Source organism: Ailuropoda melanoleuca, chromosome X (assembly GCF_002007445.2).
Source record: "Ailuropoda melanoleuca isolate Jingjing chromosome X, ASM200744v2, whole genome shotgun sequence".
NCBI classification, from domain to species: domain Eukaryota; kingdom Metazoa; phylum Chordata; class Mammalia; order Carnivora; family Ursidae; genus Ailuropoda; species Ailuropoda melanoleuca.
This window is the reverse complement of record NC_048238.1, coordinates 111,215,502-111,231,838: the sequence shown is the minus strand read 5'-3', so window position 1 is coordinate 111,231,838 and position 16,337 is coordinate 111,215,502. Positions and strand designations below refer to the sequence as shown.

Here is a 16,337-nt window from a genome sequence, read left to right as displayed (position 1 = left end):
GGTGGCTGGGAGGAGCGGGTGTGCGGGAGCCAGCCCCGCGTTCCCCGGGGCAGCCTGTCCTGCCAATTCACCCAGCATTTCCCATCCTGAGGATCTCGAACCGAGCGCGCCCAGCAGTGGTCACTGCTGCACTCTGCCCCACTCTGCGGCCCGAGGGTCTAGGCCTGCGAGCGTGGGGGCGGTGCGGGAGCACGGGGGCGGAGCCGTGAGACCGCCAAGCCCCGCCCCCAGACTCCGCGGCACCTCCCAGAGGAGGGGGCGGGTGGGGCGCGGCTGGGTCAGCTGAGTGACAGTCACGGGACCACGACCAGCTCTGTCTGGCTTCCTGGAGCAGAAGGAAGGATGAGCGGGCGTCTCCGAGTGTGGCAGGCCAGTGGTGGGGCCCGTAATGGGGAGGGTGTTGTCCTGGAGAATTCCCAGGACGGTGGGGTCAGTCCTGGGACCGGTCCCGGGCCAGAGGACAGCCCCGTGCAAGGGTGTGGGGAACCCTGAGGTCTGGGTTTCGAGGCCTGGGGGCCTAGAGGTGAGGGCTCAGGCAGCCCTGAGGTCCCCTGGAGCGTGGGGTGACCTGGGACACTGAGGAGCCTGTTCAGGAGGTTGGGACCTGGGAAGATGGGGAGGTCTGTGGGGAAGTTGGGTCTCCAAGTCCCGAGCTCCCCCAGGACATGGAAAAGGAGCGAGAGGCTCTGCAGACCTGGAAGCAGCGTGTGGAGCAGGAACTGGACCGTGTGATGGCTTTCTGGATGGAGCACTCTCACGACCAGGAGCATGGGTGCGCCTCGCCTTTCTGGTGCCCCCAGCAGGGGTCTTTGCCCTTCCTGAGCCCCCACCTCACTCTCGGCTGACTCAGATCTGCTGAGCCCAGCAGAGTAGTGGACCCGGTGGATGCAAGGCCCTTTCTCCCCTTTGCTAATACTGTGCATCCCCCAGGGGTTTCTTCACATGCCTCGGTCGAGATGGGCAGGTGTATGATGACCTCAAGTACGTCTGGCTGCAAGGGAGGCAGGTAGGGGATGTGCCCAGTCTAGAAGCTCTCCCAGGAGCAGAAGCTGGAGTCAGCTTGGCCTGTCCTCAGTCTGCACACACAAGGCCGGTCATCTGCACACTCCTCCTCCCATGACAGGGGCACCTAAGGACTCCTTCTCCTCCCAGCCTTGAGAACCCCCACGGCTCCCCACTTCAGCCATATTCCGTCTACTCCCCCACAGGTGTGGATGTATTGTCGCCTGTACCGAAAACTTGAGCGTTTCCGCAGCCCTGCACTTCTGGATTCAGCTAAAGCAGGTGCCCCCTCCCTGTCCCTGTCTCCCCAGAGGCACCCCCAAGTTTACTCTAGTTCCTAGGGGGGTCTAGAAGCAGTGAAGGGCCTGGGGGTGTCCTCACCTGAGTTGTAGCATGCCAACTTCCCAACCACCAGGTGGCGAATTTTTGCTGCGTTACGCCCGGGTGGCACCTCCTGGAAAGAAGTGTGCCTTTGTGCTCACGCGGGATGGCCGCCCAGTCAAGGTGCAGCGGACCGTGTTCAGCGAGTGTTTCTACACCATGGCCATGAACGAGCTGTGGCGGGTGACTGGGGAAGCACGTTACCAGGTGTGCGGGAGGAAGGCTGCCTTGTGAGTCTCCGTGCCCTCACTAGAGCTGGACATGGCCACCTGATGCATTCCTGTTCTGTGTGGACTCTGTCTGCAAGGCTGGGTCTGTTGGCAATGTCAGCCCTTCTTCTGGGCCCCTGTGGCCCCAGGGCTGCTGGCAACGCCCCCCTCATTGTGCCATATTGTGAGGGGTGCCCCCTCCCTGCAGTCTTTACCTCTGAATCCACGCACAGAGCACAGAGAGACCAATCCACAGCCGGCCCTGGCTGGAAGGGAGCTCTCCCTCCTCCCTGCAGCCCGTTGTGCTTTCAGACCCGACCTCACCGCCTGGGAGTGGCCCGCACCCACAAACCGGGAGCCCCCCGAGGCAGGGTGGGGCAGATCCACCCCGGGCCGCAGCACCCAGCCGCGGCCCAGGCCCGGAGGAGGCCCCTGGTGAGGGTGTCCTGTGAGTGGGTGGGAGCACGAGGCTCTGCCACCCCAGGTCAGGACCTGAGGGACCAGACCGCACGGGCTGCGGCCTCGGCCTGGGCCTCCCCTCGCCTCCCTTCTCCCCACCCAGAAGGAAGCGGTGGAGATGATGGATCAGATCGTGTACTGGGTGCGGGAGGACCCGTTGGGGCTGGGCCGGCCCCGTCTCCCNGGGGCTGGGCCGGCCCCATCTCCCCGGGGCGCCGGCCTCCGAGTCCATGGCGGTGCCCATGATGCTGCTCAACCTGGTGGACCAGCTCGGGGAGGCGGACGAGGAGCTGGCGGGCAACTACGCGGAGCTGGGGGACTGGTGTGCCCGGAGGATCCTGCAGCACGTCCAGGTGGGGGGGCACGCCCAGGGGGCAGGAGGCTGACCCTCACCTGCCAGGTGGGGCCCCTCCTCTGCCTACACCCACCCCCCCAGCTGGGCCTTGGGGGCCCCCTCTACAGATGGGGGGGACACGGCGGGGGTGAGGGGCCTGGGAGCTCGGCTGGGGGCCCAGGAGCCTAGACCCTGGGAAAGGTGGAGGGCCCAGGGGAGCCCAGTGGGCCCAAGGGCAGGAGGGAAGGTGCCAGAGGCCCTGGCATGTTAGAGAGCAGGAAACCCAGCCAGACCCAAGTTCTTCCGGGCCTTTGTGGGCAGCCCAGCTGACCTCATCTCAGCCCCCATTTAGTGTGTCACCCTTCCCACCTCGGGGGCCCAGGGAAGGGTCAGAACCCATTCAGGCCCTTGGGCCCCTTCTCAAATGCCCCGTCTGAGCCAGGCCTGCCCAGGACTGCAGATGACAGAGGGGAGGGAGGGCAGGTGGGCAGGTGGGCCTTTCTGGATGGACGGGCAGGAGCTGAAGGCAAATTTACCTTTTCCCGTTCCTCCCTCCTTGGCAGAGGGATGGACAGGCTGTGCTGGAGAACGTGTCAGAGGATGGTGAAGAACTTTCTGGTTGCCTGGGGAGGCACCAGAACCCAGGTGAGTAGAGTAGCCTGGGAGTGGCCCAGGAAGAAGGGAATGCTCAGTCTGGGGTTCTGTGCTGCAGATGTGGGGAGTGCCTGGGGGCTGCCTTCCTCCCTCCACTCTCCAGCTGCTGCTGAGGACCAGGCAGAGAAGGCAGGACAGGCCTCCCAGGCTGGGGTGTCAGTAGCAGGAGAGAGAGTCTGGGGCAGACTGGGAGGGCCTGCTTTCCGCAAGAGAGTGGCGGTGCCATGAGCTCAGAGCAGCTCCCACAGTTCGTGGAGGAGGAAGGGAGGCACCTGTGGTCAACACAGGAGGTGGGGCCCTGGCTGCCGGGGGCGGGGGGGTGGCGGGCCTGCTGCCTGCCTTAACCCGGAGTGCTCACCAGGCCATGCGCTGGAAGCTGGCTGGTTCCTGCTCCGTCATGCCATCAGGAAGGGTGACCCCAAGCTTCGAGCCCACGTTATCAGCAAGTTCCTATTGTTGCCTTTCCGCTCTGGATGGGACCCTGACCATGGAGGCCTCTTCTATTTCCAGGATGCGGATGGCCTCTGCCCTACCCAGGTGGGAATGTGCCCAGGGCCACATGGCACTAGCCTGTTCAAGGCTTTCTTCCCTGGGAGGTGGGTCCTGTCATCACCCATTTCATGGAGGGGGACCTGGGTCTCAGAGTGATGAACTTGCCAGTGTGACCCTGGTGGTAAACTCTTTTTTTTTTTTTTTAAGATTTTATTTATTTATTTGACAGAGATAGAGACAGCCAGTGAGAGAGGGAACACAAGCAGGGGGAGTGGGAGAGGAAGAAGCAGGCTCACAGCAGAGGAGCCTGATGTGGGGCTCGATCCCATAACACCAGGATCACGCCCTGAGCCGAAGGCAGACGCTCAACCGCTGTGTCACCCAGGCGCCCCCCTGGTGGTTAACTCTTGACTGCCTCCATTACGGAGTGCAGACAATGTCAGTTCTGAAACATATGTCCCCTTCATCTTTGCAAGGCTTTCTGGGTGATTTTTTAAAAAAGATTTTTATTTATTTAGCTGACAGAGAGACAGCCAGCGAGAGGGGGAACACAAGCAGGGGGAGAGGGAGAGGGAGAAGCAGGCTCCCCGCGGAGCAGGGACCCCGACGCAGGGCTCGATCCCAGGACTCTGGGATCACACCCTGAGCCCAAGGCAGACGCGTAACGACTGAGCCCCCCAGGCGCCCTTTTCAGGGTGATTCTAAGGCGTCAGCAGCATGAGCAGATTTGCACCCTCACGTCTGTTGCCTCTGCTTGTGTTTTGATCCTGCTGAGATCTTCAGAGGTGACTGACCGTGCCATTGGCAGGAGCTGGTGTCCAACGGACTTTAGATAGGCTGACAAGGCAGACAGGGTTTCGATTCCAGGGTTAAAGGGGAGGCCACTCCACCCTGGCCCTTTGGAAGGGGCTACTTGGGGGTGCATCCTGGTCAGGAACCTAGGGGCCCTTCAGACCCGCAGGGACATCCATCCCGTGATGAAGCTCCAAGTGCTTGGGCCAGCTGGAGGCTGAGCCCCGGTCGGGAGGATGGGGTGGCAGAGGGTGGGACCCAGGGCGCTCGGACACCTGCCACTGCTCTGCTTTCAGCTGGAGTGGGCCATGAAGCTCTGGTGGCCACACAGTGAGGCCATGATCGCCTTCCTCATGGGCTACAGTGACAGCGGGGACCCTGCCTTGCTGCGCCTCTTCTATCAGGTGGCTGAGTACACCTTCCGCCAGGTAAGTGCTGCTTCCTGGGCCATAGCACGCTCTGGGCTCAGCGTGGGTGTGGTGGAAACAACAGGCAGCCATCCCTCTCCAGGCTGGCCGCAGCCAGGCTTCCTTGGGCTGTGGGAGGAGGCTAGGCCGGGCCTAGGAAGCTAATCCCACACCCCCTTCTTCTTCTCCTTGCTGGGCATGGTCCCTCAGCTGGCCTGAGTTCCTGGAGGTCTGGACCCTGGTCCCCTCCATGCAGTCAACGGAGCAGCCCCTGCCCCTCTGGAGCTGGTGTGTGTGTGGGGGGGTGCAGACTGTAAACAAGTAAACAAACATGTAGATGGCAATGATGGCTTTGGAACATAGATCAAGGTCAGGGGACTGGGGTGCGAGTGGGAGGGAGCAAAGGCAGAAGGGGTTGCTCTGCATGGAGGAGTTACCTTGTGGGATTTAGGCATTACTGGGTGCTGGAGCTTTGGGAGGGGAGGCTGTACAGCATGGGCAAAGGCCGGGAGACGGGTGAGGATGGGGGCCTGGCCTTGGGGGTGAGCTGCAGTGGGTGGAGGGGTCAGAGTCTGGGCTGGTTGAGCAGGAGAGGTCTGGGCTGACCACGATCACTTGGGTGTCATGAGAATATAGATGATACTGTGAGTTGTGAGGGAAAGTAAGCTTCGGGGAAGAGAAGGGGAAGAGAAGAGGGAATAGGAGGGCCCGGCAAAGGAGACAAGAATCAGCTGTGAGGTTGGAAGGAAGCCGGGGTTCCACCAGAGGCCAAGGACTATGAGCAGAGTGATATACCAGCTGCTACTCAGGGGTCACCATGGGCGTTGAGCCCGGTGATGAATGAAGATTCCTGGTGTGTTTCTAAAGCCACGATCCACTCCACTGGTAATCCCAGCACAGGAAGGACTATAGGTGGTTTTATTCTGGGGTGTGTGGGCGTCAAAACCTGGGAGAAAATTACGCCTTCATTGCACTAAGCTCTAATTGGAATCCAGCGTTCACTTCCACAGTGGTATTAGCAGTGCCAGACTTTGTCATCAAGAGAGATCCCAAATGTGTTCATATTACAAGTACTGCACAGACACATCGCTACCTCCAAACACAGGAATCAGGCAGGAGACCTGAGGCTATTATCTTAATACTGAATGCACTGATAAAGAATGTGTGTTAGAGGCCACCAATTTTAACTGCATAAAGTGAAATTTAAAGAATAGATTTCATTTCTTGTAAGATTCTTACAAGTGAGCGAGAGAGCATGAGTGGGGGAAGGGGCAGAGTGAGAAGCAGACTCCCCCCTGAGCAGGACTCCGGGGATCATGACCTGATCCCGAGCCCGAAGGCAGATGTTTAATCGACTGGGCCACCCAGGTACCCCAAGAATACATTTTATTTTTAAAGAAAGATTTATTTATTTTAGAGAGAGAGAGAGAGAGCGTCTGTGCGAGCAAGCAGGGGAAAGGGGCAGAGGGAGAGGGAGAGAAGCTCCAGCAGACTCCTTGCTAAGGGAGCAACTTGCTACAAAGTTACGTGAAGGTCAGCACCTCCACCAGGATTCTCATTCTTTCTTTAAATGTTTTATTGAAGTACAGTTCATACACAGTGAAACCCATGCAAAGTGTTCAGATCACAGCGATACAGCAATGTATGCATCTGTGTAAACACATCTGTGTATGTATCAAGATACAGAACATTTTCGTTATCCCCAAACAGGGTGCTTCTTAGACCCTCTCTGTAGTGTTTCAAGTCACAGCCTGTGGCCCCCCTCCCCCAGCGGGTTGTCTAGCTGCACACTCCCATCCTAAAGCAGAAAGAAAAAAAGCTCGATGCCTTCATCTTTGTCCCGGACGCAGTCTCGCCTTTAAAAGCACTGATTCTAGAGCCACGTTACCTGGGGTCAGACCGGGCTCTGACCCCGCGGGAGCGGTTTGGTGGGGACGGTGAGCGACCCTTTTCCTGGCCTTGTGGCACCTGGGAGACTCCGGCAGGCCCTGGCTGTCACTGTGTTGTTATTGCAGTTTCGTGATCCTGAGTACGGGGAATGGTTTGGCTACTTGAACCAAGAGGGGAAGGTCGCTCTCACCATCAAAGGGGGTCCTTTCAAAGGTGAGTGGGGGACAGAAAGGGCGGGGGCCACAGGGGCTTGGGGCAGTCGGCTGCCCCTGGGCCTCCCAACCCGCTGTCGGGATTCTCCCCGTAGGCTGCTTCCATGTGCCGAGGTGCCTCGCCATGTGCGAGGAGATGCTGGGGGCCCTGCTGAGTCGCCTCGCCCTGACCCCGAGTCCCGGCTCCGGCTCTCTTCCCGCCGTCTCCCCCGCCCAGCAAGGCGCGAAATAAAACTGAGTTTGATGCACTGCCTGTGTGCATGCGTCTGTGGGATCGCGGGAGAAGGGCGGCGCGGAGCTGGCTTGAGAGGACCGGCCTACTCAGACCCGGGCCCGCCCCGCGCGCCGGACCGCCCCACCCCTCTGACAGACCCACCTCGCGCCGCGCCGCGGCTCGCCCGGCCATTGGCTCGCCCTACGCCCCGCCCCGCCTCGCGGACAGGCCCCACCCCCTCACTGGCCTCCGCCCCAAACATTGGCCCAGCGGCCGCGAGGGCGGGTTCGGCGGCGCACTTCCGGCCTGTGGCTGGGCCTGGCGCGCGCCGCCCCTTCCGCCGCAGCCCCCGCGATCCCGGAGACGTAGTTCCAGCCCCAACTCCAGCCCCAGACCCGGCTTGGCCGCCCCGGCGTCGCCTTGGAGCGCGGCGGCAGCTGACTGCGCGTTTAAGACCCGCTAGGAACCGCGTGCCCCGCCGCCGTTATGAACATCCGCAATGCGAGGGTGAGGGGTAGGGGCGGGAGGCTGTCCGCGCCGCGTGGGTGCGCGGCCCAGTGGCCGCGTGCGCATGCTCCCGAGGGGCCCGGCCGAGACCCGAGCTGGTCGCCCCATATCCCTGCGGCCTCAGGGCATGAACAGGTGGAGGCCACAGTCCCCGTGGGGCTGGACCTACCGGAACAGGGGTGTCGGGGCTCAGTTGCATGGTGTCCCGGAACATCTTGGCGCTCACGTCCGTTCCTGCAACAGATGATTTTCGCACAGTGGCTGTGCGCCAGGCCTGCGCAAAGACAGTCACAGTGCCCGCCCAGCCCCGCGGGGGTGGGGGTCGGTGCGGAGACACACAGGGAGCAGGGCTCTACCGCGGCTGAGGCCTACTTAGCACAGCCCCTGGCCTGACTGCGTTCCGCTGCCTCCTTCCCCGCAGCCGGAGGACCTGATGAACATGCAGCACTGCAATTTGCTGTGCCTGCCTGAGAACTACCAGATGAAGTACTACTTCTACCACGGCCTCTCCTGGCCCCAGGTGCGTGGCTTTGCCGTTTGGGGGTGGGGAAAAAACCAGGCCAAGGAAAAGCCAAGTGGGAGGAGCAACAGTAGGGTGTGTGGAAGGAAACCAAGCCACCGGACCTAGAGGTCACGAGCTGTCACTAAACTCGCCACAGTGACAGGCCGGCAGTGGGACCAAGGGTCTGCCAAGGGCTCCTCCAACTCCGACAGGAGGTTGTTTTCTAACTTCTCTCTCCTCCCCGTCTCCTAGCTCTCTTACATCGCAGAGGATGAGAACGGGAAGATTGTGGGGTACGTCCTGGCCAAAATGTGAGTCACGAAGAAAGGAGGCAGAAGCCTGGTGCCAGAGTTGGGACTGGATTGGAGGGGGGAGAGGAGCACCGACACCACGTGTGTCTGGTGGATGCTGCCCTGTATTGGTTTTTCTTGTTTTAATGAATTAATCTATTGGTTTTTAGTTCCGTCTTGGGTTTACAAAATCAGTGGAAAGTATCGAGTTCCCCTACACCCCCTGCCCTTTGACTCCTGGTTTTCTTTATCACTAACACCTTGTAGTACATTTGTGACCGTTGATGAACCAGTATTGCTACATTACTAAAGTTCGTAGTTTATATTAGGGTTCACACTTTGCGTTGTACCTTCTGTGGATTTGGACACATGTATAATGACATATATCTGCTGTGCTAGAATCAGTAGTTTCAGTGTCCTAAAAATCTTCCGTGTCATTTCATTTCTCCTTCCCTCTCCCCCATGCCAACTACTGATATATTTACTTACTGTCTCTGTAGTTTTGCCTTTTCCAGAATGTCATATGATTGAAATCCTACAGTATGGGGCCTTTTCAGATTGGTTCCTTTCACTTAAGTCATGTGCATTGAAAGTTCCTCCATGTCTTTTCGCGGCTTGATAGCACGGTCAGCATTTCCATTGACACAGCGCTTGTAGTTTGGCTGCGTGAGGTTTTCCGAGTCCCAGCTCTCCCCTACCCTGGGTCTGGGGGAACTTTGGAACCACCAGAGGAGTTTGTGCTCCTGCTCTGTGCGTGCACCGGGAATGTGGGCTGGTGACTGCATTTGCACCAGGCTCCTTTCTAGCCTCTCCTATCTTCTTGCTCTAGGGAAGAGGATCCAGATGACGTGCCCCATGGACATATCACCTCGCTGGTGCGTAAGGGCCCACCCAGGTTCTGGCAGGGGTGGAGGTGGGCTTAGTTGGGGCAGCCCTTGAGGTCCCACCCTTCTCCCACCAGGCTGTGAAGCGTTCCCACCGGCGCCTCGGCCTGGCTCAGAAGCTGATGGACCAGGCCTCCCGAGCCATGATAGAGAACTTCAATGCCAAATACGTCTCTCTGCATGTCAGGAAGAGGTGGAAGCCAGGGCCGAGGGAGGGAGAGAGTCAGGGAGGAGATACTGTCTTGATGTGGGTGTTGGGGTGCCTTGGCTTTTGGAGAAGATCTGGGAAGTGGGATTAAGTGGGGAGGGGTCACTAGGAGGAGGGGCCGGACCTGGACATGCTGTCCCTGTGTGGCCAAGTCTGTGCAGCTCAGCAGTGCCTTGTTCCCCTGCAGTAACCGGGCCGCCCTGCACCTCTATTCCAACACCCTCAACTTTCAGTAAGTAGATCGAGACTTTTCTAATAGAATGGGGGTGGTGCCAGGCCTGGCTTATCCAGGCATCTGAGATGGGCTGAGCTGCCTCCCACGTGGGGGTGTGTGGGTGGCTGGAGGAAAGACCTGGAGTCGGCTGAGATGGGAAGTAGGCTGTGGACTCCACACATTTCCAGGATGTCTTCTCCAGTCTCTGTGGTGACGGCACCTGCCTGCTTCAGTCAGCTCAAGGCGTGTCGTGATGCAGGAGAGTGTTTGGTGTGTCTTGCTGTGTTGCTCGATGCTGACTAGGGCTGGGTGAGGGGCACACAGGCTTCTTGGTAAAGGTTCAGGAGTAGAGGTGAGAGCCCAGGACAGGAGCAGAAGCAGGGTTCAAGGTGACCTGGCACCTAGAAGCATCTAAGACAGACCAGGAGAAAGGAGAATGTGGTGCTACACAAACCTTAACATGTCCAAGAGCAATGGAAGGATCTAGAGTTCCGGGGTGTCACGGTGGATGAGGGCAAGCCCACTTGGGGACATGGGAGTCTCTGTGTGCCTGGCACAGGACAGAGAAAGCCTGGCAGGGAATTAACGTGACCAGTACATGGTGGTGAAAGCTGCTTGAAAGTGAGGCTGGGGATGGAGGGCCCACAGAGACAGCTTTATCTTCAGTTTGGGGGGGGTGAAGAGGGACTGTTGGGAAGGGCATGCAGGGAGGGATCTTTGAACTGGATGTAGATGTCTCTGGTGGCCAACAAATCTGGGGGCTTAGGGCTGTCAGGCCCTTCTATGCCATCAAGCCCAGCGCCCCTTCCAGCCAGTGGCAGGGTACCTGAGTCTGCACATAACCCCCCCCCACAGGCTTGGCCTTTAAGCTGCTCAGGGCAGGGGTCACATGGCCTGGCCGTGACTGGCAGGAACAGAGGCCCTAGCACTTGTCCTCCTCAGTTCCAGGTGCGAGACACGGGAGTCAGCCTTCCTTGCCCAGTAAGTGACAGCGAACAGGGCATGGAGAGAAGGGCCTGTAGCTTGTAACAAACTACAGAAACACATCCTCACTAGGGACACAGGTTAGGGACACAGGACAGTGGCAGCCCCCAGAGGCATAAAGGCACTGGGTGCTACTTAAGGCTTAACTGTTGGAGAGTGCAAAGGGAAGGCCACATTGGAAATGGGGCTTGCTATCTCCAAAAGGGTTCTTCAGGGGAAAATAGATATGCTGCCGCAATAGCAGAGGATGCCAGAAGAGTGGGGAGAACTTGCCCTCTGATTTGGGTCGTTCTTTTCTGCATCTCCCGTTCCCCAGGATCAGTGAAGTGGAGCCCAAGTATTACGCAGATGGGGAAGATGCGTACGCGATGAAGCGAGACCTCACCCAGATGGCTGACGAGGTAAATGTCCTGGGGGGTCAGGGCCGCAGGCCTCACATAGGAAGAAAGGTAAGGCCAGCAGGGGAGGCTCTCCATGGCCAGAGGCGAGAGGGAGTGGTGCCAGCATCTGCGTCTGTGGTGCTGGAACTCATGGCCCTCTTCACCTCAGTTCCTCAGCCGACAGGTGGGGAGCTGGGCTGTGGCAGGGCTGTAAAGGAGGCTCTCGTCCCAAGATGCCATTCTCTGCAGAAACCTGTACTGTCTAAGGCATGATGGCAGAAGGGAGGGAGGAGGCCCTTGGATGTGCTGAGAACTAGGACCCCCAGGGTTCAGGGGTGAGACACAACTGGGCAGAGGAGAAAGGGTCCTGCCCAGCTTGGGTGACAGGAGAGGGCCCATGTGGTCTGGAGACTTAGGCCCTGTCTCCTTCCTCCTTGCGTCTCCCTGGGCTCCCGGTGGCAGCTCCGGCGGCACCTGGAACTGAAGGAGAAGGGCAGGCACGTGGTGCTGGGCTCCATCGAGAACAAGGTGGAGAGCAGGGGCAACTCACTTCCAAGCTCGGGAGAGGCCTGTCGTGAGGAGAAGGGCCTGGCTGCTGAAGATAGCGGTGGGGACAGCAAGGATCTCAGCGAGGTCAGCGAGACCACAGAGAGCACCGATGTCAAGGACAGCTCAGAGGCCTCTGACTCCGCCTCCTAGAGCCTGCACTTGTTCCTCTCCCCACCCTGATCTGCCCATCGTGTCCTCCCCGCCCCTCGAGGTTTCACAATAAACTTCACCCAGTGGCCTTGGGGAGTTTGTGTGTGCGACTGTGCACATTGGTGGGGCGGGTAGGGGACTGCCTTTCTCCAGCCCCTCTGTGTCCCTGTGGATACGGACCTCACAGCCTTTTGGCACCACGTGACCTGCCAAGCCCAAGTAGAAGGGAAGAGCTTTGTCAGGGATTTAGAGGTGGGGCTCCCAAGTTTGATGGCTTTTGGCACCTTTGGGCCCAGGGGAGGGAGTCCCTGGAGTTCTGGAAGCCAGTCCCTGCCGGGGAGGCAGATGCTCTGCCCTCCGAGTCCTGCTCTGCTGTTGCCTTGCTGGGCTTCTGATTCGTAAAATCGAACTGTTCACTGGGCTTATCTGTTGATGTCCTGTCTGGTAATGTCCCAACCAGCTACCCAGTTGCCCAAGCCCTGGCAACTGTCCTTAATTCCTCTCTTCTCTATCATGCAAAAGGTCAGGAAGTCTTTTGTATGTTTGATTACTGTAATACCCATGGAATCTGCGCCCTTAACCTAAGCCTTCATTTGGAAATCGGTAGTAGACTTTATTTTTAGTACAGTTTTAGGTTTACAGAACTGAGCAGATAGTACAGTTCCATGTACCTCCCTCCCCCTCACAGTTTTCCCCCATTAACATTTTGTATTGAATGTTGCATTCGTTACAGTTGATGAGCCAATATCAATACATTATTAACTCTAGTCCAGGGTTTACATTTCCTTCTTTGTGTTTTGCATTGTTTTTTGACAAATGCATAATATTATTTCATGCAGAATATAAGCTCCGTTTTTTTAATTGGAGTATAGTTGGCACACCACGTTGCATTAGTTTCAGGTGTACCACAGAGTAATTCAGCATCTCTCTATGTTATGCTGTGCTCAGCACAAGTGTAGCTACCATCTGTCACCATACAACACCATTACAATACCGTTGACCATCTTCCCTGTGCTGTGCCTTTTATTCCCATGACATACTCATTCCATAACTGCAAACCTGTATCTCCCCTTCCTCTGCATCCATTTTGCCCATTCCCCCACCCCCTCCCCTCTGGCAGCCAGCGGTTTGTGCTCTGTATTTATGGGTGTGTTTCTGTAAGCCCTCCGTTTTTCGTGGTTTTACTCCAACCCTAAGATTCCTTCCCGTGCCTTTGTCCCTGCCTGGCTGCAGCACAATCACTTGCTGCTGTTAGTCCCTGGGCAGGCTCTGCCTGGGTTGCCCACCTCCCAGAGGAGCTCAGCACTCCGGAGCTGTCACTGTACTTTATGCGCCTGCTACGGCAGGTGGTGCACGGCTCCCCCGCTAGGCTGAGTAATTCGCCGCCGGGGGCCCAGAGCTCCGTTTTCTCTCTGGCCGGCGCCTGGCACGTGACCATCAGGCAGCCGGGGGAAGCCCAGACCCGAGAGGGCGAGGCTGCAAAGGTGCGCCTGCGTCAGCCCGCCCGCTCGCCGGCGCGCTGTGGGGGCGGGAGGCGGAGCCTTGCCCCGCCCCCTGCGCCTGGCGTCAGTCCTTTCCTCTTAGTCAGCGGGGGCCGCCTTCTTTCCCAGGCTCTCTGACTGGTCTGGCGGCAGCGGGGCGGGACTTGCCGGGCGGGGCGGGCATGCGCGCTGCCTCGGCCGCGCCCCAGCGCGGGTGGCTGGGAGCCCGCGGAGGCTCTCACGGCGCTGTGCCGCGCCTTCCTTCCGCCCTAGGCCGGCCCATGGGGACCTGGCCCGCCCTCTGCCCTTCGTGCCCGGCGTCCCTAGCGGCCCGTTGACGCTAGGCCGCTTCCAGGCGGTTAGGTTTCCTGGGCGGAGGTGGGGACCGCAGCGGGGGCTGGGAGGGGAGAGGGGAAGCCGCAGGCCCGAGCGGCCCTTGGGGCCCAGCACTTCCCCGGTCTCTGCAGCAGCTGCCTTTGAGAGGGGCCGCTTCTGTACAGGGCTTGCTGAGTGGAGCGGGGGCTGGAAGGCTGACGGTGGGAAAGCAGGCCCGCCCTTACCTTCTCTCTCTATGGCTGGGGGTGGGCTCCGGGCACGTCTCCCCAAGGGATGAACCTGTATACAGACTGGGTGCACAGCCCTGACCCCGGAAGCCCCCATTCTTCTTCTTTTTTTTTTAAGATTCGATTTATTTGAGAGAGAGAGAGAGAGAGCCCAAGCGGGGGGGAGGGGCAGAGGGAGAAGCAGGCTCCTTGCTGAGCAGGGATCCCCATGCAGGGCTGGAACCCAGGACCCCCAGATCCTGACCTGAGTTGAAGGCAGACACTTAACCTACTGAGCCATCCAGGCGCCCCCCCTCCCATGAAGCCCCCATTCTTAAGCTTCTTCTGGAAATCTGACTTGTAGGAAAATAAGGGCCTCAGAGCATCTTCATATGGGACCATCACTGCCCAATTCATGCTCTCATCTCTTCTCGCTGTGGCTCTGACATGGACGGCTGTAACATTGATCTCATCTCCCTCTAGTCCATCCTCCGCACAGCACACCCGACCTATGTCAGCCCCGAGGTCACCCCTCAGGACCAAGTATATACTCCACTCCTCAACACCTTTTTTTTATTATTCTTTTTTCNGCTGTGGCTCTGACATGGACGGCTGTAACATTGATCTCATCTCCCTCTAGTCCATCCTCCGCACAGCACACCTGACCTATGTTAGCCCCGAGGTCACCCCTCAGGACCAAGTATATACTCCACTCCTCAACACCTTTTTTTTTATTATTCTTTTTTCTTTAAGATTTTATTTATTTATTTGACACAGAGAGAGACAGGCAGCGAGAGAGGGAACACAAGCAGGGGGAGTGGGAGAGGAAGAAGCAGGCTCACAGTGGAATAGCCCGACATGGGGCTCGATCCCAGAACTCCGGGATCACGCCCTGAGCCGAAGGCAGGTGCTTAACGACTGAGCCACTCAGGCGCTCCTCAACACCTTGAACAAGGTCCCACACATCTGGTCCTCATCTTCTGCAGGATAATGGGCTTTTGGATTCTTTGCAGGGGAATAATGGATCTGAGGATAGAGCAAGCAGTAGGGCCTCAAAGGCCAAACAAAGCACACTAAAAGCCAGGGCTTATTAAGTCAAGTTTTAAAGCAGTGGCCTAATGGGGCATCACATTTCTGCAGCCAGGAAAGGGTAGAGGAGAGCATTTGAAAGTAGGGCCTGAGACCATTCAGCAGCAGTTTCCTGGGGGCTTGAGCTCTGTGCATGGCTCTGCTGGATGGGGGAGTGACTTTGGGGGACTAGTCAGTGCTCAGAGGGAGGATAGGGGGCAAGATGTTTTGGGGTTAGCTGATGCGGTGCATGGGTTCCTGACATACGAGCAGGTTTGGGGGCAGGAGTGCCTGTGCATGTTTCGGAAAGGGGCAGGGAAGGGGCAGGAGGCTCGCTTGCCTTACTAGAGGACTCCGGCAGTGGTACTGCTGAGGCCAGCTCTTGAAAGCCCAGGTCCTGGGCCTGCTGGTGTCTGGCCAGCTTTCAGGCCTTCCGACCCCAGGCCCCGTGGACACGTGGTGTCTTAGAGAAGGGCCTTGGTCCTGGGCAGGAGTAGGGGTGGGTGGGGAGGGAGATGAGGAGGTATGTTTTCTGCTTTTGGGCAAGAGACCTGCTCATCGTTTAGAGACAGGAAGTAACTGCACAGCCACCTCCCCACTCCCCCCACCCCAGCTGCCTGTTGAGGTCCCAAGTGCCCACTTTTGCCCTGAGCCTGGCTTTGGCATCCATGCACACACATGCCTGCCTGGACTCCTTGCACTAGTGCCTACAGGCTTTCCTCACCTCCCTGGGCACAAGTCTAGAACCTAACTGCCTTGCTCCCCTCCCACCATCTATACCGCAAGGGATTTCCCTCCCACCCAGCTGAAGACCGTTGTCTAGTCTGGTTTGTCAACTGTCACCTGCATCCTGCCTTCCTAATTTACTGGAGAAAATCTGTTACCTTTTGGCTTCAAGTTGGTAGAGAGGAGTGGAGGGAAACTCCAGCACTCCTGGATAAGGGAGGCCCCAAGACTTGCCCCCAGGCTTGTTAAAGCCTTACACTGAGGGGGGAAGAGGAAGGCTGAACCCCCAGCCCTAAGCCTAAGATAGGGCAGGTGCAAGCGGCAGGGGAAAGAAGGCAAAGAGTCTCTTCCGGCAGCAGGAAGTGGTAGGAAGTGGTAACTACCTATGGGGAAATGAGGCTTGTTCCTCCTGATGGGGTTGAGCAGAAGGGGAACCTTAGCCAAACTTTGCTCTCCCTGCAATGAGGGGGCCTGAGGGAACAATGGCTGAGGTTCTAATCTCTGGTGCTGACTTTCCTTCCCCACCTACCCTGGGAAATTCCCACCAGGCTCTCCAGGCTCCTTGTGCTTGTCTCAGGGCTGTGAGTTGGGATGGGTGGGTTCTATCTGATGTCCTGAGGGTCTGGGGGAAGCAGGTGACGCAGGGGAGTCCAGAGCCTGGAGCAGCTATAGTGTCACTCCCTACTGGCATTCAGGACCCATGGCCATGCTGTGAAGGGTGTGGTTTGACTGGGGTGACCAGACCACCTTCTGGGGGTGGGGGTAGCAGCCAGAGGGTGCCAGTTTGCCGGACACGTTGAGGCTCT

At 58.4% G+C, this 16,337-nt stretch overlaps 2 protein-coding genes across 5 annotated transcripts; both read left to right on the top strand.

Moving 5' to 3' along the window:
- The first annotated feature begins 262 nt into the window (after positions 1–262).
- On the top strand, positions 263–7,080 carry RENBP (renin binding protein). The gene is given in 12 exon segments (XM_011236738.3): positions 263–369; positions 663–772; positions 931–1,006; positions 1,209–1,284; positions 1,418–1,590; positions 2,155–2,229; positions 2,231–2,404; positions 2,949–3,030; positions 3,401–3,576; positions 4,620–4,751; positions 6,746–6,833; positions 6,928–7,080. Coding segments are annotated over 12 exon segments (1,326 nt in total). The 5' UTR covers positions 263–342; the 3' UTR covers positions 7,065–7,080.
- Positions 7,081–7,225: 145 nt separating this feature from the next.
- Positions 7,226–11,802, top strand: NAA10 (N-alpha-acetyltransferase 10, NatA catalytic subunit). 4 transcript variants are annotated; one of them, XM_019809525.2, is made up of 8 exons: positions 7,226–7,553; positions 7,975–8,073; positions 8,308–8,348; positions 9,175–9,220; positions 9,307–9,422; positions 9,625–9,669; positions 10,952–11,036; positions 11,463–11,802. In XM_019809525.2, the coding sequence occupies exons 1-8, from the start codon at positions 7,533–7,535 to the stop codon at positions 11,712–11,714; spliced, it is 705 nt and encodes a 234-aa protein (XP_019665084.1). In that variant the 5' UTR covers positions 7,226–7,532; the 3' UTR covers positions 11,715–11,802. The 4 variants fall into 4 exon arrangements, with proteins under 4 accessions (XP_019665084.1, XP_011235038.1, XP_019665085.1 ...); XM_011236736.3 differs by having other exon boundaries at positions 8,308–8,366; XM_019809526.2 differs by having other exon boundaries at positions 11,478–11,714.
- The last annotated feature ends 4,535 nt before the right edge of the window (positions 11,803–16,337 follow it).